Here is a 24,189-nt window from a genome sequence, read left to right on the forward strand (position 1 = left end):
TTGGAAACAACCAGTTAACAGATTTATGTTGAAATGAGCTGACATGATGAAACCTCAATGGGTGCTAACTGGTCTAAACAATCTTCTGCTGTGGAGGTGGAGAAACTTTTATTTTATTAAATGAGTAAAGGATTTCTTAGAAGACGTGGATATAAAAGAGGCCATTTACATCTACTCTATTACTGCAGTTCTGTTTTAAAATCAAAGAAAACCTTGAGGCAAGCCCAGTTTGCAGTGCATACAGTAGTAGTATTCTGGCTTCATAGCAAATACCTTCACGTTTCTGATTTTTTTATTTAAAAAAAAAATATGCAGTGATGCAGTGATCATGTTCATCTACACTTACCCTCAAAAGTTTTCCATCCTTCATTCTGTCGCTTACTTAATGGTGTGTATCCCAGTTGCCTGGGTTGCTCCGTCACATCACCTTTTGCTGTGGGATTCACTGGAGAGAAGCTCAGCAGATGGCCCTTTGGCTGCAGCTTCTGTCCCTTCACTGGAACAGTCTGTTGTTCTAACTCAAAATGGATTAGAACAAACCCCCAAAGTTGAAATAATCCCCCTGTCGCGTTTTAGAGGCTGTGAGCTTTCATTGATGCATTACTGTATATTGGAAGGATTCATATTCTGAAAAACTGCGATCACTAAATAAAGATTAGATAGATTTTTAAGTACTGTGCTTGAAAATTTCCATTGTCTTGCTCTGTAGTCATGAGTGATCAAAAATAGATTAAAGTGCTCAGAGCATTTTTTTTTCAAGTTTTACTAATGCTTACTTGATTATATCTGAAATAACACCATTGTCTCCAGTAGATGTCTGCCCTGAGAGCAGACTTTCCCCTTATTTACCTGAGCTAATTGGTACGTTGAACATAACTTGAATTGTACACAGTAGTGACAGATGTAACTGTAAAATGCTTGAGTGTGTTTTTAACATATATTTGCAACTGTAGCAAATTTGTTAAATAACTGCATTTAAGGTTTCATAAAATATGTAAGTCCAGATCACAGCTGGAGTAGATTGCCTTAGGATGCCTGATGTAAGTGGATGGAAGCAGATTTACATCACCATTAAAATGGTATTTAACCGTTCTTTTTGGTAGTATAGTGGATAGAAATCTTTACAAATTTGTGTGTTGTTCAGTTACCAAAGGATCGTATTCTTCTTCAGCTTGTGTTACCTATGGTAGCTTTCTAGTGGAATATTTTTTAATCATAATTTCAATTTTCCACGGCATAAACTATCAATTTCCTGAATAGGAAAATAATTTTTTTCTCTTGTTCTTTCTTCCTTTTTCTTCATAGTCTGAGATTTTTCTTTACCAATAAGTAATACATTTGTAACCATGGAAAAGCTTCATTTGAGCATCTCTTGTCATTGGTTTTTCAGACCCTAGCAAGCCACTTTTTATCTGTCTGCTTCCTTCTGCTCAACACTTCTGCTTTCTTTTCCATCAGTCTCTGCAATGAAGCTGTTGTAATACAACCACATTAGTTGATGGTGTTTTATTTTAAAATTCTTTCTCTAAAAATTTAATCTCCTGTTATGAGACAGGATATTTACATGCTCATCCTCTATAAAAGTGGAGGAGTTAGCGGAATAAATATCCTACACGTTTATGGGAGAATAGACACCCCCGTGCTGTCAGCATAGAGAGATGGATTCTGTTGATAATTTGTGTGGTGCAGTGGCTGACAAGATACAGTAGCAAGGATAAAACACTAGCTACCGCACTTGGCAAAATTTAGGGGTCTCTTCAGCTGTGAATGGCTGTGCTTATTTGTTACCGAAGCCTCCCCTGCTGAAATGATGCATCAGAGCAGCACAAGCTGAACAGTTGTGAAGGCTGAACTTGCTCCTGCTGCTCATGAACCAGATATACTGTAAAACCAAACAGTAGGTGCTCCCCTTATTTCTAATTAAAGCATGGATGCAAGTTTGACTATTCACTTGCAGTATCAAGTTACTCAAAAAGCTGACTTGGGAGTTGAAAAGCAGGTATTTTTGCTTGATACATATTCTCAATACTTCTGCTTTTCTGGCAGAAAGGACAGCTTGAGGGTGAAAAAATGTACCGTGGTGAATCTTTCTTTTTTTATTTTTCTTTTTCTTTCTTTTTTTTTTTTTTTTTTAAACTGTGGAAAATGATGATATTTTCTACCGTTCACTTCCGAGTAAAGAGGAAAATTTCCTGGAAATCCTAAGGAAAGGTGGCCTTCCCTAAGCGGTATTTTCTTATTTTTCTGTGGAGCTGCAATATGACTGATTCTGTCCTGCTTGTCTTTTAAAGACACAAGATCAATTATGATAATAAGGATTACATGTGATGGTTATCTGGATTCTTAAGAAAACAATGGCAGAGGAGGAAATAGGGAAGGGCAATATTGTCATTTGAGAGGATGGTTGTATATAGCTTGTAGCTGAAAGTCTTTATGTATGATATTCTTCACTATTCTGTGCACTTTTTCATAAAGACATTAACAGCTTGTTGAAGAACTCAGATGTTGAAATTGGACACGCTAATGTCCAAACTTGCCTTTCAACGGTCTGCTCAGCTATATAAAATGCTGGGTGGGTATTCTAATTCAGGCCCCTACTTTCTTCTTCGTTAGTAGCAATATCTACTGCAAGAGCCAATGTGCTGGTGTGTAGTCTCCACCGTGATCTTCCATTAGATGTCAGTCAAATCTCTGCTTCTGGATGCTTTTTGTCTTTCAAGAGAGTGAGAACATGTGGGCTTGCTTAGCTTAAATAACTGGTTATTTTTCAGATCTAGTTAGTGACAAGCCCAAGTTCTTCACCTGAACAATCTTTCCAGGGTCCTCTATTCACGTAGCTTTTTCTAATCTTAGGCAACAATTTAACTTTTTAAACACAGAAATCCTGATTATGCTGTTTTGGAGGAAAAACCCTTACCTTCTAAATCATGTTTCCTCTCGTGGTTGAGTCTCCTTATTTTTAAAAAGTCTTGATTTATTTTTTTTTTTCTTTCGGATCAAACTTGGTTTTATTCTTTTCCACTGCAATTGTGTCATGGATTAAATGCACATCTCCTGTTTGTGCAGACAACATCTGCTTGTATCAAGGACAGAAATTCTAAAATTGTATGTACAACAGCATCATTGTGTAATATTACTGTAATCAGTAATGTTTCTTAATAAGCTACACAACAATATGATTGCTTGATTCCTGAGAATAGTCTCACAAAGGTGAGTTAAGTTTTACGGGGTAAGGTGAGTTTCTCACTTACTCCCCCTGGTCTCCCAAACTGATATTCAGAAATAAATCTTTTAGGAGAAGAATTTAATTATCTTGCCTTTCCCACATCGTTGGCTCTAATTAACTGCCTGCGCTTTGGATTCTCGCCCTCATTTGGGAAGTTTGAATGGACTCTGTAGATGCAACGGTTTTAGAAAGAGACTTCAGAATGCGGCTTGTCAGAAGACTACGGCTCTGTACAGCGTGATTAGTTTCACTTATTGGCTTGACCCAGCACATTTATTCTGCTTAGCTGAAGTCATGAAAATCCTAGATACTGTACTTATTTACATTTGTTTGAACTGTCCTTTTGGTAAAGGAAAATATTCTTAATGTGGCAGTTTGATGGTTTCTCTGTATTCCCTAGTAATATACTCCATGTTATGTTTTTATTCAGTTAATTGTGTGATAGCAGGATATTTTTTATTTGAGAATAGTTTGGAGGGCTGGGAGGGAGGAAGGAGAGGACCAAGTAAGTGAAGGGAAGCCACAACTTAGAAACGGATCCAGAGCCAAGAGAGTTAAATTTGCTTCTTTGGAAGATGTGAAATTGCTTGAAAGTACTCCCTTCTAGGGCACAACCTTGGTGTGTTTGCTGGTGCTGTTTTGAAAGATTTTCAATTACTGTATCATGGGTAGATTTTATGGAAGGGAAGTTTTCTTTCTGAAGTACAGAAATTAAATCATACTTGCTTCTTTTGGAAATAATGTGTAGTGTATATCCATATATTCATGGCTACTGAATTATCCTGCTTCTGTCAATCTCTCCTTCTGTTCCCGTAGTCCCTCAAAAAAAAAAAAAGAGGACAGATTCAGAGTATTTTGATTCCTCCAGAGTAAAGAGGAGGCTCCTGTCAGCTGGCCACCATCTGAATCCATGTATAACCCAAGAATTTTGATGGGATGAAAAGATTTTTATCGAACATAGGTTAAAACAATAAAATCCCAAAGGTTCTGTGCTTAAAGAGACACTGTGAATTTATGGATTACATATACTCTGTGTAAAATTGTCTTTCCTGCTGTCCTTACTCATAGCACCAACATGACTGTCATTGGAATAAACCAGAGGGAAAAAGTATTTCTTCTTTTTTTCTCATTTATTTTTGCAAGTAGCAGCAATTTCTGACTTGTTGCAGGATCGCATCCCTGTGTTAGTTAGTCCCATCACTTTCTGTCTTCATTTTTTATACAGTAACAAGAAAAAGAGGAAGAACTGTATATAAAAGTATGCTGTTAAATCCGTAAAAATTTTTGAGAGAGCTGGGCTGAGTGTGGCGCCTGAAACTACCTTGAAAATGATCTTTAAAAACTGACTTTGTATCCAGCTGAGGATGGAACAAAGACATTGAAGAGGATGAGAAAAAGAAGCTGGGATAACACAGATTCAGTAGTTGAACAAAGAAAAATAAACTGTTCCTATACAGTAACTCAAATCCTGGTTGCTTTCCTTAATAGGATGGCTTCAACAGGATTTAATTTAGGACTAGTTGCACTAAGCTATGGAAAAATGGAGAGCCAGAAAGGGGTGGTTTTGTTTGTTTTTAAATTATTTTGATGGTTACAAAATAATCTGGGAATTTTCAGTTCACGGAGTTCGTCGTTTGGTTTGTTTGATGTGGTTTCTGTAGGTCTCAAGACTTCTTGAAATATTGGACTGACAGTGCTTAACTAAAGCTGGTGACAGCCTAACTGCGTTTGCATTTCTGGCATGTTTTTGCAGACTTTTCTTGGTTTAGTGGAAAACTGTAAAGGTCAGTAGCTTGCTATATGTCCATACAGTAACTTCAGGGTTCACAACCATGCTCCTAACCAGAAAGGGTGTTACAAGTGTATTACTCTAATGAGAAAGATTAGAAACAAATCAGAATATTCTTAAATGTTTCACATATACTTACTGCAGATTCAACAGTGAGTTTAGCCCCAGAGGCAAAGAACGGCATAATAGAGGGACTTGAATGCCTGTTTTTCTTTTATAGGTGATCTCTGTAGAACAGGAGGTAAGAAATACTGTCTGGGCTTCTTTGGGAAGCTTGGAAGAGCTGATGAATTCATCAGTCCCTTTTATGCAGCTCTACTGGAGGATTTAAATCTTCATGTCTTCAATTTATTAAATTATTATGAGAAAGTCATTCTATTGTTATCAAATTCATTTTTCTTATGCAAGTTTCTATGCTATTTTTGTTACAGAAAGGTATTGTCTCACTGATAACATTGCCAGTGGGAAGGAGGGCTCGGACTGGCTCATGTAAATGGAAAATACATGGAGAAAATCAGAGTACAAAGAAATCTTCTGTGTCTGTAACTGACATTTCTTGGAAAATGAGGTCTCTTATGCCTTATATTATAGTCTGGAGAGACACTTCACTTTGTCCATTAATCTATCTGAAAAGCTTTACTACCTGAGTTCACCAAATAAATCTATTCCAAGGCCTACAAAATTTTCAAGTCCAAAAATGATCTGTTGATGGGCTGCTTTGAAAAGTTTGACATTGTCAGGGGGTCTGTTTGAAAATCAGACTAGGAAAATTCATTAACAATAGCCTAGCATTAGCTCCGTATGATGTATTAGTTTAAACATATACAAAGACACATTATCATAGTCCTTTCTGTTGTCTGCTATTTTGATAGGCAGTACAGAATTACATAAGATATATATATGTGTGTGTGTGTGGAGAGAGAGAGAGATTTCCTGTTTTGGAACCTAAGTTTGTGATGAGCTGCTTTTTTCTGAATGACATGAATGCTTCTTTTGGTGACTATTACACTGGTTTTAACAAAAGAAAAATATTTATTTATAATTTAAACTGAAATTGGCGCTGACATTTGCAAGTTAAAATTCAGAGTTATTAATCTATAAAACCTGAAAGATGTATGAATTAATTTATAAGAAATTAGTAAAGCAGAAATTGAATAAGTTTATATTTGATAGGACACGGGTACCTTTAATTTCAAGTAAGGCATTATTTAGAATCTCTAACTGGAGTCACATACCAGTTTCTATTCTGTTGTGCATAGCAAGCTGATTTTTTTTTTAAAGCGTATTTGAAAGGGAGCTGAAAAATTAATCGAGTTCGTTGAGTTCATGAAACAGTTCCTCCCATGGTTATGTCTGTGCCTGCAGTGAATAAGGGCTTCCCTACCCACAGAGCCTAGTCGTGTCATCCAGAAGTGGCAGTGTTTCTCTCCAGTTTGTCATCTCTCCATAAGATCCTTCCTATCCTTAGCGCAGTTTTGTTCAGTGGTTGACCTCCCAGAACAACGTTATCCCTTGTTTGCAGCATCTGCAAACCAGCATTCCTAACCAGCAACAGGGACAGGCCTTCAGAGGTGATGGTGGTCTTCTGGAAAGAGCTCATCCTGCAGCTTATTGCAGAGCTAGAGCAACGGTACAGCTGTGTCAGAACTTACCTTACGACAGAGAAATTTATTGCCACCTATCATCCAAACTGCTACAGTTAAGCTGTTTGGTGCTGGTAGATTGGCTATAGGAACTACTGTCATAGAGATACACACTGCTGTTTTAAGGCTGTTTGCCCCGACTTTGTACTGATCTGGGTAGTGCACAGTTGTGTTTGAGATGCTGGTGAGACTCATCTGCTTGTTCCTTGGCTGAACAATACCCCCTAAATGTGCTAATTCCTTATGATATGGCAAGGACTGACTGAGAGCTGTGGGCAGTTCACTGAAGTGACTTAACTGAGGGAAAGATCCACAGTGCATTGCTCTTTAGAAATTCATACTTATTTTCTGCCATGAGGATTAGAGTTTTTGTTCCCAAGACCAGAAAAGTCTGGGATAGCGTTGCAGTTCCTTTGTTGTTTTGGACTTCCCCCTGCCCCAGTTTTCCTCTCCCTCCTGAGTTTACACAGTGTTTTTGCGGGATGCTTGGAATTTGTTGGTGTATACAAGCAAGGTGTTAGCAGATTTAGTGATTCTTGGGAAAAACCAGAGAGGAGAATTTTTTCGATACTTCTAATAAATGCTACTATTACAGAGGGATTTGGATTAAGGATACTAATGCATCTCTGAGGATGGAACACATCTGTGAACCAAGAGGCTAAGGAATGAGTTGGAAAGTAGGTCTGATACAGATGATTAAAGAGTAGGTTGAAAAAGTATTTATTTCAATAGCAACAAAGTTGCTTAAATATGTATTTTATTTACATGCAAAGAAACATTACATAAAAACAGACCTATGTTTGAAATACAGTACAAATTATTAAATCCAGTCATGTACCAGAAACTCATAATGTGAAAATATTAAGATGTTTGCAGTGAGTAGACTGGTTAACTACATACGAAACAACAAAAATTCATGACGTCGCTGATATTAACCTTCGTGAGTATTTGATATGCAACACGCACAGTCTCACCTATCAAACTCCACTTTTTCAATCAAAAGAACTGCCAGCAACTTCAGATGTTGTTTGCAGTAAAGATTAAAAAAAAAAAGGGGGGGGGACGACAAGATGCTTTCGCACATAAAACTTCTCTTCCTTGAGTCACTTTAGACTTTTCAAGGGGCACCAAGAATTCAGACTTAGGAGCCTCTTGGATAGGAGGATGTGGACGCAAAGCATGGATTGTAACCCGCTGATGATAAGCCATGGTGTGAACAATGTGTCTAGCTTGGTAACTTTGGTAAACGTCAGAATATTTTCAGAGGAAAGCTGATGTTTGTTAACCATGTTTCCAATATGGAGGAGCTGTGATGGAGATAACATAATGCAAAATTGTTTTAAAATATCTGTCGTTCTGCATTCATTTGCATTTATGCTGATGAGACCACAAACATGATGAGATCACAGCAATATTCTCTGGCCTGGATGGTGGTTGTGAAAAGAGCTTCTAACCCATAGCAGTGGAAGTTATGGGAGTCTTCTCATTTTCTGTTAACTCTACTAGCAAGTTTGAGAGAGAGAGAGGGGAGAAAGGGCTGTTTTTTGAAGTCATCGATTTGCAGGTGTTTTTCTGCTAGGAGAGATTTTAGTAGGTGTTAGTAGAGAAGAGACTAGGGAAGTGTGGAAGGTGTGAATCAGACTAAATCATCTGAATACCCCTAGTACAGCTAGATTGTAATGCACCACTGAAGGGGGACCTCCTACCAGAGTGAGCCTCTTGGTAATTTGACCCTCAGCTCTGATTCAGTGCCCTGTGCACATACTTCAGTCTGTGTCTGTTCGTCACAACACCTAAGCGTGTGCTTAAATTTGTGCACACAGCTTTGGGATCTAGGACATTTAGTAAAACCTTGCTGGTGTCAGTGAAGCAATTCTGTGCATGTAGAATAAGGTTGACCGAGCTGTGGTTCTTCAGGTGTGTGCCGGTCTAGAGAAATTCAAGTGCTGCCCCACACTGCCACTGTCTCATAACACGCTAGGTTTCTGATGAGCACTTCTAGGACCTCTTGAGTAGAACCAAAGGGCTGCTAGTCTGGCTTTGGTATGAGGTATTTGGCTCTTCTCTGTCAAGAGAAGATGTGGAAAGAGTCCCACTTCTCTATCACCATCACACATACCTCTGCAGGCCACAGTCTCGTGCTGTTGCTGATGTTGTTCTCTGCTTATGAATGTAGCGGGGTCTCATGGAGCACAGAGAAGTAATGGATTTGCACCAGGTTAACATTTAACTGTACAGCTGACTGAGAGCAGACTTTGAACCAGTATTTAAAGCCACAACAATCTGTCCAAACCCTATGAGATTAATAAATAATTTCAAACTAAGCCTGTCTCACTTGGCTCCCCCCTCCTCCTCTGAAAGGGCAGCAGTCAGGTAAGAATTAACATGTAGCAATGTGACTCTTCTTTCACAATCAAGGCTTTTGCTGTACTATTTCCGTCAATTTTGGCTTCCACATTATTCAGCTGTGCACCAGACAACTCTTTTGTTATGTGCCAATTAACCCAGCTTGATAAATAGTGATTATGCATAATTTATACAGAATAATATTCTTGTTGTTCCCTGTAAATAAGGCACTGGCTTAGCTGAGGGTACTGGTCTGTGAATTACTGTCAGATGTGATCATGAAGGTCCAGGAGGCTGGTAGCGAGAAGGACTCTTTGGACTCTAAGGCAGATAGAAATTGTACCAAGAATAAAACTAGATGGGAGGGTGCTTTTGTTTTTGTAAGGGGAGTTGGGATTTTGGTTTTGCAGTTCTGTAGTTTGCTCTTTCAATATACTGAACAGGCCTCTCAGTTCTAGTCCAGCTCTCACTGAAGTCTACGGGAGCTTGTCCAATGACATTGGTGGGTACTTTATTGGACCCCTAAGGAGCGTCTTCAAATGATTTCCCTGGCTGCTGAAGCCAGGTTTTCACAGCCATTCTGTTTCCTCTTCTGCATTAACTGATCTGAAGTCTCTCAGACTGATAAGCTGACAGCAGTGGGACATGAGGAGTGGGTGAGAATTGCATAGCCCCATGAACCTTGAGTAAACAGGGGGAGGAGATGTGGAAATGTGAAATCCGGTCCACTGGTCCTAGATGTACTTGCAGTGACAGCACTTGCTGGAATACTATTGCAGAGCCTCCAGGAAAGTGTTAGGGACTGTTGCTTCGGGTAAACGGGGCTGTCTGTCAGCCAGCACCATGCTCTGCATACATAGAGCCAACTGGAAACCCTCCAGAGCTGGAGCCTGCTTGCACAGCTGCTGTTTTGGCGATTGCATCCCCTTTCTCCTTGGACAACCTTAATCCTGGCATTTACCTCGTGGAGAATTTTACCCAGTTCAGTGATTCCAGGTGTGTGTGCCATTTTGCCTCTTCTGTCTCATCCTCTGTAATATATCCCCATAGGCCTATAAATGGCACCACCTCAGCAGACTCAGCTCATCTTTCATCACACTGCCAGAGCCTTGTTTTGATTTATTGCCTTTCACCACAGTGGCCCAGAATGAAGTCAACTTCTGAAATCACTTAGGGAAGGATCTGCTGAACAAGCACACATTTAATAATATGCCTCTGCCTTTTTACTTCCTCCATACTGGGATGTTCCAATGAAATAAGAAATCCCTTCAGAGTATCGGAGTGCTGGAGATAGCTGCTGCTGATTCGCAGCTCTGAGGCGCAGCATTGCCTTTAACTGCTGCGCTTTGATTCAGCCCTACATTCTGCCTAACATCCTCAACTGCGAAATGCTGTCGTTTTCTGATGGGTGTGACTGACTTATTTTTTTCTTCATATCACAAAGCGCTTGCTTTTCTCTTAGCCTGTTGTTTAAAGTATTGGCGAAATATGTGAGAGAGATCATCTCTGAAGATGGTAACAATAGCTGCTTGGATACTTCCTGGTCTACCACATCATGTCAAATTCACATAAAAAACACTTTTTTGAACATGTCTTTTTGTTCCAAGGTGGAGTGCTTAACGGCTTGTGGAACTCTTATTACTTTGAATAAAATTATAGAAACATTAATGATTTTGTATTAAACTATTAAAGGTTACTATGTGTTTAGTAGAATATGCATGTTAGTAGAGTATATTGGCTGCCTGTAAGTAAATGGCTGCTAAATTTCCTTGTGTTTTATAACTGAATAACTTTTGAAACAATAGGGTTTTCCATATTTTTCCCCTGACCAACATTTTTAGAAAAATTGCTTCAGAAAATATGAGATACAGTTACAATCCAAAGTGATCACAGCGTGCTGGCATAACATACTAGATTAAAATGAAAAGCATTTCAAATGGAAACAAGTTATTTAACTCCGGTGTGTGTTACACATTTGTGTTGCATGCACACTGTCCATGTTTCTGCAGAGATACGAAACAGGAGTTGGAGTCTCGGATGTGAAGAACACAAATGGTCATTGTTTGCTGTGAATATATTTGGACTCTCGTGGGGAAAATTTTGCCAGGTCCTCTGGCTCCCTCACACAGGTGTTAGCTCATCTTCCACACTTCAGGGAGAAAGGAGTGTGTGGTTACGTGTATAGGATAGACTAAGCCTTTTCTCAAAGGGCAAAAGCTCAATGAACTGCTTTACGTCCACATGTTAAGTCTCTAACACTCCCTAAACTTGAGGCTGGTGCCTGAACTCTTAAGCATCCAGGATCGTGGAGTTGCCCATCAGGAGCAGAGTGTTGGCATTGCACATGCTACTGTTGTTGGCAAGGCATTTATTATCCTGGAGAAACTGAGCAGAAACATCTCTTCAACAAAGCACAAAAGGCCTTTCCATTTCTCTCCAGCAGTGAGTTTAACTGTCTACGAAGAGAAGCCTCTTGCTGCTCCTCCTCCAAGTATCTCCTTCGGTGTCAGGACCAGCATAGGCAGTAAGTGGAAGAGCTCACAAATAACACAAATCCACAGCATTTAAATCTGAGTTCTGCAACGGTGTTACAAAGTCTTCTTTCTAAGAGCTTTTTGTTTTAAGCTGCATGGTATGTATTTGATGTCTTCCTTTTAAAACTAAAAGGAATTCTCCCTTGTGAGGAGCTTGTGGGGGTGGTGGGGTCAGGATGGAGAATGGTCTGTTAACAGTAGAAGACTGTGGATTACCAGGATGGGTTTAAAAATAGAAAACTTGGCTATAATTTGTGGTGCCTGATCTGAGAGCTTGAATTCCATCTTATAAAGACACAAGCAAGATAATGTAGTATTCTGATCAAGATATACTTAAGTGTAGCCCTCAAATACCTAACATATTTTTTAAATCATCCTCCAAAAAATCAGTTGATTTGTATGGCACGTATATATCTCCTCTCACCTTTAATCCATTTTAAGCTTTAAACCCGTATTTTGCTTCCCTCAAACTCCAATAGATTATACTTCAAATTGAGCCATGATAATCTGATTGATAGCCTTTCAAAAGGAATGTTCTCAGAACTCTGAATCCATGGTGTTTTAAAAAAATCAGTGTGTAATAGTGATCCCAGTTAAACAAAATCTTTTTATAATTTGGACCTACTGATAAAAGGCTGACACTTTTCCTGGAAACTGGGTGGATTGACTCCTAGGTTTCTTCCACCGTGTGTTGTAAATATAGAGATTCTGAATGGCAAATGATTTTTTTTTTTCTTTTTTTAATGAAAAGTGAAACATACATTATAATTTTGTAGGTTTGCAAGACAAGATACCAATTTTGTGCTTGAGTTTCATCCACGTTCTACAAAAATTTTTTTTTTTTTTTTTTTTTAGCTTTGTGGTCAGTAACCTGAAAACAGAGGTAGCTCAGACTCTACGTAATCTTAGGTTTGGAAGCAGCTTGGGAACTAAACAGTGAGCGAGTAGGTAATAGCAGCACAAGTAGCATAGCCTGTTCCAAGCCACGCAGGCCACCTGCAGTACATTCTCTGACTAGATGAAGAACACCTTTCAGAAAGCTAAGCACAGCTTTCTCAGGACAATCAAGGTCATGTTCAGCCTGACTTTCTGTCTTACAGTTTGGTGCTCAAGGATGTCCTTGTTATTGACATTTTAAATATATTAGCTAGTTTTTTAAAATACCAAAGCTTTTATTTGCATGTACATCAAATTGGCAGTTTGGGGGCAGAGAGATTTTGGTCCTGGTTTACCTATATCTGAGTAAGGTGACGCTAATGGACAAAGTACGTCAGACCTGAATGAACTTCAGCTGCCTTTCTCTGAGTGCTTTCTGAAACTGTGCCTTCCGTCAGCCTTTCTGTCTAAAAGGATCTGACTTCAGATACGCACTTCTTTCTCATGAGCAATCATTGCAGGTCTCAACAGGCACGTATTGGCATCATGGTGTGCATGAGACTTTGTGTTGCTGGTGTTCCTACTAGCACTGTTACAGCCTAAGTGGCCTATTTTTATTGTTGCAAGCTGGCATTTTTCATACGCTCATAAAATTCACACAAATGTTTCAGTGTGAAGAGAAGATCCAGCACGCAGCAAATTCATGTACATTGTTAGGGTTTTATTTGACTGTAGTAGTATATATAAAGGCCAAAATGTGTAAAGTTTAATGAGTCAAGTCATGTATGTCATAAATAATTAGGCATACTGAAGGAAACCAAGGTTGTGGTAATGTGTTTGTACAGCACCCAGCACCCGGGAGCTGTAATTGTGATCAGGGTTCCAAAGTCATCCTGAAAAGTGGATAAGAAATAAAGACTCATTTAATAATGCATAATGGAGTTGTGATAGGGTGACAAAAGTCATCTTGAATGGGATCTTGACCAGAGAGTGTTTGGGGATGCTTGGATCTGGATGTTTGTTTTGGATTGCTTTCCAGTGAATGGTTTGTAAAATATGAATAGATTAATCCTTATGCCTTTCATTTGCAATTTACTAATACCCCCCTCCCAGTGCCTGAATGTACTGGTTTTATTTTATTGGCTCTTCTAAAAAGAAATGCAGACTGAAGGAAGTGTATATGTTTGAAGAAAGCACGAGATAGAACAAAGCAAGCTGAGTAGTTCTTTATAGAAAGAACTAGATAAAACACACCGCAGTTATATCACTGAGAAAACTGTTGCCAGAAATGAAGTAACGAGAGTAAATGATAATTTTGTTTTGTGCTCTGCTGTGAGGTTTTGGGTTGGGTTTTTTGTTTGTCTGTTTTGGGGAGATTTTTTATGTTTAACGGCACATTTGTTAGGTAGGATGAGAAGTGATATTATAGCCAATATCTCAGGAGGATTTGTATCCAATTCCAAGTTGTAACTTCCTTGGCTCCCTCCCACCCCCAAGAATATTCACTGTTAACTATTTCAGAAATGAATGTTTTTGGAAATGCTTCTTTTCTCAGCTGAATTTTAAACAACTCAGTGGAGTATTTTCTTCTTGACAGAATTCAGTGTCTTAACAATTTAAATGTAAAAGCTAGTTTTATTGGCCATAGGTAAATGCAGTTCATTTTTAATTTTTAATATGATGAGTTTGTCTTTAAAGGAAGCTCTCAAGTCTGATTGTGTGGAGCCCCCCCAAAGTAGCTCATTCTGCATTCAGGGGCACTGCTGTGCTGATCTCCTCAGGGCTCAAGGTAGAGAGAGCGTGCCTTTTCATTCTGTGTATTAAAACGAAAGGGAAAGAAAGCAGTAGAGGCATTGTCGGACTCTCTAAGAGCCTGTGTGCTTACCGTATGAAGTGATGTTCATGATAACCCTTGCATTATTACAGCAAGGAAGTCATAGGATGGAGCCTTAGATAGAAAATAGCAACAGCTCTGAGATACGCTGCATATTATTCCATTATAAAGTAGTCCCATCAGTCTGTTGGCAGAGGCTGGCAGTGAGAATTGTCTGCAATCCAAGACAATTGGCAGAAGAAAGTGGAGGGAATAAAATTATTTCACAGCTGAGGGAAACACAGAACACAAAACAGAGGAATTGGTATGAGCAACGCGCAATAATGTCAGTTGTGATTGTGCTCCTACAGCGCCTTTCATCCCAAAGAGCTGTATGATTATCAATAAAGCAGGCCTTACAGTGCCCCTTTGACATAGGTTAATTTTGTCAGACGTACCTTATAAGAAGTTGATATGAACAAAGGGGAAATTACTTGTCCATACAAACAGTAATGAAGAATGAAGAGTGTCTGAGGTAGTGTAACCTCCAACCTCTGACTCCAAAACTACCAGGCTGTTACAGCCCTGGGCAGAAGTGCACTGTATGCCATGCTTGGGAGAATCCTGCCAACTTTTACAAGTCAGTCGTTAATGATATCATTTAGTGGAAATGGTGTATTAAGATCCATCCATTAACATATTTCTTTTGCTGGCTTTATACATCTTTTCTTTAAACAAGCAAAATCCAAACCTACTTGTAAATGTTCCTAGTAACGCTTCAGTTGTTTATAGTAAGAACTGGAAGTAAAAAAAAAAAAAAAGGAAAAAAAAAAGGTGTCAGAATTTTTGACTTTAGCTTCCAGGCAATAGACAGTAGAAATGTCAGAGCCTATACAACCTTGCTGTGTCAGGAATACTCACAGTCACTAAAAGGTAGAAGAACTAAATACCATTAGAAAGCAAAAAATAAATTTTAAAAAGACACAAAACATCTAATAACTTGTGTGAAATGGGGCATCTTTTGAGATTCTGGCCTGGAGCCTTCCTGGGGTCTGAGTGAAAAAAAAATCACATCTGGTTAATCTTAGCACGTCTCTGTGGTGGGGCTGATTTGACTGGAGGGAGGCTAGAACTGCTAGTAACACAGAAGACTGGGGTTCATTGAGTTATACTGACGTTTAGGATGGCTCAGCTGCTATTCAGTACAGAAACAAAGATTTTTATTTATTTGGGTTTGGTTTGCATTTTTTTGGTTGGCTTTTTTTTTTTTTTTTTTTTTTTTTTTTTTTAAAGCAAATTCTACTTACCACTGTGCTCACTCTGGCTCTGAGCATTTTCCTTCCTTGGCAGGAAAGACTTCAATCTCTCATGACCTGGAAGTTCCTTATCTTCTTTTGACATGCTTGAGAATTCACAGGCTTCTGTCATACCATCCGTTCCTCTCCTGAAAATGATGGCATGTGGCAGCTAACTTGCTCTGAGAACAAGCCCAGAGTTAAGTCTCCATTAATAAATACTCACCTTGCACCTAATGCCAAAATAACGGCTTATTATGATCCCCTGTCGGATAACTGCTGCTCAGGACCTCTGTCCCTTGTTTGTGGAGGTTGCAACTTTTTCAGATCAGGTTATAAAGCAACTTGGTTATGTGCTGTCCTTGGAAACAGATGCGCATCCACGGTATTAATAACTATAATTAAGAGCAGTTTCATAAAGGCATAGCTCAACAAAAAAATCTGCTTTTTTTTTTGAGGAATGAGATTGCATCAGGATTTGTCCACATCACTTCTTTAACAGCCAAAGTATGTATTTGACCATCTGCATTTTTCAGATAGGGAAAAACAAACATAAATTAACTGTGATTAAGGAAAAATACCAAAATTCTTACTCGAACATGAGGATTGTTCTGATTGTCAATAGAAAGTAGTTTGTAAAAAGAGCTTAAAGGTAAGGTTTAGTTAGCCTTTTAAAAATTTTGCTTATGGCTCAGTGATGTTAGAATAATAATGTAATTAAAATGAATGTAATTACATGTTTGGTTTTTGGAAAACAAGTAGCAGTATGGCTGTGGGTTCATGGATGTTCAGTAGGTTCGTCTGATCACACAGGAGATTAGGTCACAAACTAAACAAAAGACTTAACGCTACAAAATTGTAACAAAATTGTGAGTTCAAAAATGCAAATGAACATTGAGGACCAAGATAATTGGCCTTTTAGCTTCTCGTTACAAAAACAAAGGTTTATTTGCCTTTTAAACAGGCCAGTAAAATTGAATCGGCACCCTACAGCGCATGCAGAGTACATAGTCAAGAAGAATAAGCTATAAGAAATAAGCAGAGGAGCTTAAGAGATGAAGATTTTTCAAATCTAATAGAAGACAGTCTGTAAAATGTTAAATCTTAAAGATCTGCAGTGACTACGAACCTGAATCAGGGCAAGTAAGACTGAGCAGGGAGGTGCACTTGTTAGAAGATATTGTTGGTGATCCTCCAGAATTTTTATGAAAAAAAAGTTGCAAATATCTGAAAGGCCAAATCAGAAGCTCTCACCTGCACTGGGATGCTCCATGCAAGCGGCAGCTTCATGTTGGCTATTAGGTATTGTTTGGAGAAGGTCCTGCTAATAGTCACGTTGTTCACAGACTCTGTTTTTTGTCTCAGATTACTCACAAATTGAGAATGGGCTCTTTGCATAAATGAGCACAATCTGCTATGAAAATAGATACACCTTAATTCAAGTGTTTTAAAATAGCCATGCAAGACAGAATTTTGTCCAAAGGACAAAGACCTTGAACCATTTTCAAACTGTTGACCACAGTGCCTAGGTGCCATATCTCTAAGAACAAGAAAGAGCACAAACCGGACCAATTCTCAGCTGGTTCCCAGCACAATGCAGAGGAACTGGTCCATGCTGGAGCCAGCCACTGTCGGTTACCTTTAGCACTGCACCTATTCTCTCTACTGACTCTATGGGATGCAGGAACTAGCAATCCTAATAAGAGCTAATCTGTATTCTTCATTACCGTCCTACGCTTAGGTAGCATGGTAGGCTTTCTGAGCCCCCTTGTGACTTTTTTCAGATACTGTGTCACTGTAAATCTGAGAGATTTCAGTGGAGTCACAGTTCAGAAGTAGTCCTGAGCCTTATACCTGCTAAGAAATAATGGGTGAACCCAGGCTCGTTTGAAATACTCTGGGTTTTTGGGGTCAGGAGACATTTGAGAATATGTTTTGTTTGCATTGCAAGAAGGGATGTTTCCTGGAATACTTGCTCTTCTCTGCTTTCTCTGCAGTACAGAATCTACATAAAAAACTAGTAAACTAGGCCATTAGTAAGTGTGTAAAAGAAGCCTGATCTGTGAGGTACTGACTCAGTGTATGTGAGGACACCCAGCTCTGCTAGCCCCACTTCAGTGATTACTCCCATGGAATTAGAGGGCTTACACACCATTGAAATGATTTGGGGACTGCCAGGCTTTCTAATGTAGTCTTTATTTTTCCCTTTTTTTTCAACTGTAAGTTAATGCCTTTTATTTGTTACTTTAGCAGATCATTTTTATGGTAGCTTTTCTACTTTATATCCTGCTGGTATATAGTTTAACAAAATGCCTCTTGAAACAGTGTATTTAATTCCTCCCTCATGCCTCTGGGAATAAATTCTTGCTGTATTATAACTTCTTTTATATCTCTTCTTTACTGTGGTTGAGAACTTCCGCAAACTTTGCTTTCAGAAATTGCTACTTCTTATTCCCTCTCTGTGCCTCATGTGCATCTCTTTTCTGTCTACACCAGCTGTTGTTTGCTGCTGGTATCCACGACTGGTCATGTCCTGTTACAGTGGCTTAAACACTTAAAGAAATTCCTTAATAGCATTTCTATTTTTGCATCTGGATCTCCAGGAAGAAAATTGAATTTTCACACCTGACTACCTATTTGAGGTGTTATCCATGATGCTGTGTCAATGAGCTGATATTGTGGAGAATCCTTTTTAAAATTACTTTAACAGGCTTTAGTGATTCTGAATGGTAGCATTTATGCTAGGAAATGTTTCATGATGGTACTTTTGGAAGTAACGATGCTGTATATTTCTGTGTAGAAGTCATGTCTTCTTTACTGGTAATTACTTCCCCTTGCTTTTTGTGAAGTTAAATATGCAGCATTTTGGCAAAAGTGGTTAATGGGGCTAGTTGAAAATTGTTGTTAAATCCAGTTCTTGACAAGCAAAATTGTTAATGTTGAATGAACATTTTTCTGGGAAACTTACTTTCATTACAAATGGGAGTTGCTCATCTCAGTCCAGAAATGTTTTGATTTAGAAGTGCTGCTATGCTGTAGTGTATTTCAGTTGTACAATCTTTATTATGGACCAGAGCCCCAGCATCTCACGTGTCAGGTTCCCTCACTATCTCTGATGCAGTCTCCCTCCACGGAAAGAAGCCAGGGTCACAAGAAGTTTGCTCTGTTCCTACAGAGTTGAACAACAAAGAAACTTTTCCCTGCAGCTCCCATGAAGTTGACCATGTTTATAAATTGAAATACTTTAATTTTTGTCCAAAATGGTCATTTTTCAATCTCTATAAACTATGGGAAATGAAGTGTTTCCCCAGATAAGTAAATGTGAAACGAAACACCTTTGACTGCATTTAGTTATTTTCTGATACTAGGTGAGTTGCTCAGGACACCAGAATGGTTAATGACTGAAAGCCTCCAGGTTAAGGGATGTCAACTTTCATCCCGTGAAGCAACAATATGTGTTCCTGATTTGTGTTGCATTAATGAGCCATACACTTTCCAAATGGCTTCTGAAAGATTTTAACACTCAGTTAAGAAGCCACCATAGTTTCTCACTGAAAAAGACCACACCCGGATTTCGTACAGAGATTTCAGAGTTGTGGACTATAAAGGAATAAAACATCCAGATTTCTTTGAATCAGATCTGAATCAAGGTGGGATACCAGGGAAAACTGCATCTTAACATTTTGACTTGTAGGCAGACCTGACATTTGTTACGTAGCTGCTAACAGAGGTCTCAAGGTGCTACGCAAGGGAGGGAAGGTATTTTACAGACAAGCAATGTAATCCCATGTTTGTTTTTAAAGAATATGGAGAGATTAGTGGATTATAACAATATAGCAGGACAAATCACAATCAAAAATGTGCTCAGGCCAGTTTAATTGTGACAAAGTTGGTACAAGTCACAGCTACACTGAAATTAGTGTATGTTATCTCATTAATTCATTCCATCTGCTGCCTCATACAGAATAATTTCAGGATTGCTTAGAAGGCTTACTTTAAATATACTTTGAAAGTTTGTTTGTGTGCATTATATGTCAGATTTTAACACCCCGTCTGTCTTTGTTAGTCTGTTCACAGTTTTCCAGAGGAGTTTATGCCATCTTTGGATTCTATGACCAGATGTCAATGAACACACTGACGTCATTTTGTGGAGCCCTTCACACATCCTTCGTCACACCCAGCTTCCCAACAGATGCAGATGTGCAGTTTGTCATCCAGATGCGGCCAGCATTAAAAGGAGCCATCTTGAGTCTCTTGACTCATTATAAGTGGGAAAAGTTTGTGTACCTCTATGACACAGAACGGGGTAAGCACCATCGTTTTAAGTGATTTTTCTATTTCATAACTTGCTATAAGTATTACCAGAATCAGTATGTGCAGCCCATCCCAATTTTCTTCTGGATGCAGGTAGCACATTCTGATGGTTCCAGAAAACAAGTTTATTCTGAAGAAACTAAAATGAATGGATAAATGAAAAGAAGGCATCTTCATGTTACTGATCATTTGTAAAGAGATTGTCTGGAGGATAGTGTTAGCAGCGTAAGCATTCAATTTGGAATACCTGGTTTCCATAGAACCACAGACTCAACACTTGCCAGTTTTTGAGTTCTTGCAAAATAAATAAAGTCAGCACTATGAAGTAGGCTGTTAAGCAAGACCTTCCTCTGTGCGTGACATTGCAAATCCCACACCACTTTACATAAATGCGCATTTCTCCTGTCACTGGACAAAGACAATCCATGCTAAGATACACTCTGGAGATGTCTAGACATCAATAATAGTCTAAGAATATAATGGATAAGATCCTTAGGGCTCTGCTGGAGAAAAGATGCTCTAGATATGTCACGTGGATATCCAGAAATGAATTTAGATACATGACAAGAATGACCAGAGATATGTTTTACTAAATGAAAACATATTAAAACCAGTGTTTTCACACTTAAGCCAATTATTACCTACTAAGAAGCACCAAAGGTAGCAAATCCTGTCAAAAAGAGATCTAAGCATCAGAAACTATTTTCTGTGAGGAATCTTGCCTATTTCTGTGGAGCAGCTGTTGCCACCTGCTCTGAGTGTACAGAATTTGCTTGGTTACAGATTTCACCTGGGTAGCATTTTTTGCATCAGATAGATGTGCCACTGCCCTTCTCACCAGCTTTATGGTTAACAACTCCAAGACCTTCTTCAGATCAAAGGGGTCTGGACAGAGCCAAAAAAAGCTTAGATTCATTCCTGGCTCCCATGACAAAGTTCTGATACTCTAGGCTACTGCATATTGATAAAGATCAAGTCTTCAGTGGCTATGTTTTTCACACTGAAGATTAATAGCATCACCCAACTGAGGACATACTGTATGTTGAAAGAAAGTAATTTTTAGTCTGATTTTTAGGTGAATGCCAAGAGTTCAGAATTTTCTGAGTTATTTGGAGATGTTAAATATTTCTAGCGTTGAAAAACACTAGCTATGAGATCAAGTAGGAAAGTATGGAGAAGTTACGAATGCCATTAGTTTTTAAATCTTTTAAAACCTCTACCCAAACATCCATATATCTGGTTTAGTCCACTTTTAAATGAAAGCTTTTGTGAATATGCCATTTGTCTGAGTAAGAAAGGTTTGATGTGACCAAATGCGATAAACTTACAGCATGTGATAAAGTAAAATGTCATGTGTTCCAGGACTGATGAAACTTATTATGATTAAGGCTAATAAAGTTTGCTTTGGAAAGAGATGCATCAGTCATCCAAGATCATGCCTGATAAGAAATTTGGCACTTCAGACTGGAAAAATCATCCAAAACAGTGGGAGTTTCACTAGAACTTGTCTAGATGATATGACTATCAGACTGAGATAGTAACGGAAGTCATGAGGGAAGACTTGCAGACTCAGACTTGTGTTTTTCTACAATTCTCAGTGTGTACAGTCTTTAGGTAGACACAGTCTAATCATGAGCTTATTATGATGACTAATCCCTTTGGAACAGTTTAAATTGTGTCTAGGCTTCATTTTGCCTTGTTCATACTAAGATTTTAATCACAGGTTAAAACACAGTTCTTGCTGGTGAAATTAGCCCCAGGAATCTGACTTTACTTCTGTTGCTTTCTGCCCCTTGTCTTGACTTCCCATTCCCATCCTACTCACAGTCTTACAATTGCTAATCAAAATCACGTTGTGAACCTGTTGTGGCTCGCATGCATGTTATGCTGGCGCTATGTTATGTCAGACATTCAGACTAAGTGTTAGAGTGCAAAATCTGAATTAGATGACAGCACAGGTGACTAGGATTATAAAATGTAGCTCAGGGTTAGAAGCTAAAGGACAGCTGTGTCTTTAGGATGGAAGAGGCATCAGTGCATATAGGTAGCTTGATGATGGGCTTTGAGTTGTTTGGGATAAACTTATTGTGTCTTATCTTTCCTTCCTATACATGTATCCTCATTGGTGTTGTTTGATAACATATTTGCCATCTGCTAAAGCAGGAACAAAAATGAACATGATTATCTTTAGTTACTGCTGGTTTAGTTAGGTTAAAACAAACTTGGTAGCAGTCTTATCAGAGTTATAATTGCTGTATTCTTCCAGCATTAAAATAAATAAAGAAGATTCATATAGGAGGGAGAGGCAGGGCAATTAGGTACGGAGAAATAGACATTCGATTCCTTTCTTTGATGAGCAGTAATTGTGGATGACAGCACCTGAAACATTTGGCAATTCCAGTAGGCTGCCTAATTTCTTGTGATAGGCCTTCAAATACAAAAAAACATCCAAAGAGGTTGAACAACAATAATGGTGAATGACTCCTTGTGTCGGGTAGTGAATAGGCTGTACATGTTCCTATGCTGAGATACCATTGGAAATGAAAACACGAGAGCTGTCAGAATTTTTAATAATTCCTATGTTAGATACTTAGCTGCTGTGGGGCACAAACACAGTAGAGAGAAGGTGTTAAGCAGTTTACTGTCAGTTCCTGAAATAAACTATCCTTTAAATACTGCCTTTCTATGAAGATTATTATTTCACTGGTTTGTTCTGAGAATCTGAGAAATCACAAAACGTTAGAGTACTCTTTCTTACGTTGAATATTAGTTATGGACTAAATTGTTCTTGCAAGTAGTTTTACAGTGTTCTGCTGAAGCAAAACACTGCCATGTATTAAACGTTGCATTTACTGTTAATAAATACTGCAGCATGCTACAGTTGCCATACAAAACTGAATAAACCTTCTTGTAGTTTTATACTGCTTATTGAACTATTTCAGTTTAAGCTTAGGAGAATGGAGAATCAGCTTTATAAAATTGTTTTCCTTAAGCAGTGGCTTTTTTCTTCTTTGCCATCAAATCATATAATCATATGGTTTCCCCCTTGGTGACATCAGGCACGATACTGTGATGTTTGGCTCCTGCAATGAAGACAAAAGATAAATCTCAAACAATAGAGTAAAGTTAAGATCTACAGTTACATAGATAGGTGGTGAAGCTTTTAATCCAGTGAGTTAGTGTGTACATTGTATATGTTTATATTTGTAAGTACTTTATTTTCTGTTGCTATGAGATGACTGAATGTTGCAGATTGTGCTCTCAAATGTATATTTATGTGCAGGTGCAAACTTCAGTTTCTTAAAAACTGCTAAAGCACACAGAAAGAAAAATAAAATGTGAGATTTATGAGTTCCAGCAGCAAGAATTATGTCTTATCATTGCTTATTTCAGTTGCTGGACTTATTCTTCTGTGAAGAAACTGAAATTTAAGAGAAATATCATATTGCATGATGTTCTCCTAGTACCAGCAGAAAGAATAAATTATACTTTGCAGAGAATAATGATGCATTAGGAAATGGCTGCTAAGGGAAGAAAGGATATGAAGCAGTGTGTGGAAGAAATAGTCATATGTTCATTCCATGCCACATGCTTTTAGTTCATGTGAAAGGGAAAGGCAGGGTTGATTTCTGTTTGTATTAACTCACATCAGTAAGTTGACACTGTTGGTTGCTGTGATGCGTGCAAAATATCTGATTAATTATATGGTGCTAACTGCCTCAGTAGGCTTCTCTGCAGTAGAACTAAGACTAATTAAGATTATGTCAGGATGAAATGAGATGGGGTTACATACAGAAAGCCATTAAGAATTTGGGTAGCACTTGTCAGGAAAGTCACCTTTTGCATCTCATGCTGAGGATTATGTTTCATCAAAAACCTCAGGTTTATTTCCAGTCTTCAGGTCTGTTTCTCCTGTTGCTTTGCTTTACTGTAAATCAGATGTTATTCCACTGAAGTCAGTGGACCAGAGTAATACTAATATGAATGTGTGGAGAGGTAAGCTTTTGGTTTTCATAGTCATCTTAATGTTGTGTGAAAGTGTGAAGTACTTCTCACTTAATTATAAAAATGGTATGGTAGATTGTAATACCAAAGCTTTTGTTTATTTAAATTTCCATAAAGTTTCTTAAGTAACGTTTCAGTTTATTTTTGCCTGAGAAACACTGTTTTGTACAGATTGTTCACTTTCCATCTGTCAGTACAACACAGGCGTTTTGTCCTAAGTTACTTTGATTTGTCATACCTACTGTGCACAAAGACATTGATTTCTGTCACGTAGTTCATTTAAACGAAGTCACACCAAGTGATTTCTGTGATGTGCATGAAGTCTTCTTCCTCTTCCTTCAGATCATA

General features: G+C 38.4%; 1 protein-coding gene across 1 annotated transcript in view; it reads left to right on the plus strand.

Annotated features, from left to right (window-relative positions):
* The window catches only part of GRIA3 (glutamate ionotropic receptor AMPA type subunit 3), a 154,948-nt gene that overhangs the window by 15,428 nt on the left and 115,331 nt on the right, over positions 1 to 24,189 (plus strand). Inside the window, exon 3 of the mRNA XM_050901512.1 lies at positions 19,589 to 19,828. Coding sequence (XP_050757469.1) covers positions 19,589 to 19,828 — 240 coding nt within the window. The remainder of the gene's footprint in view (positions 1 to 19,588; positions 19,829 to 24,189) is intronic.

Source organism: Gymnogyps californianus, chromosome 9 (genome assembly GCF_018139145.2).
Source record: "Gymnogyps californianus isolate 813 chromosome 9, ASM1813914v2, whole genome shotgun sequence".
Taxonomy (NCBI): domain Eukaryota; kingdom Metazoa; phylum Chordata; class Aves; order Accipitriformes; family Cathartidae; genus Gymnogyps; species Gymnogyps californianus.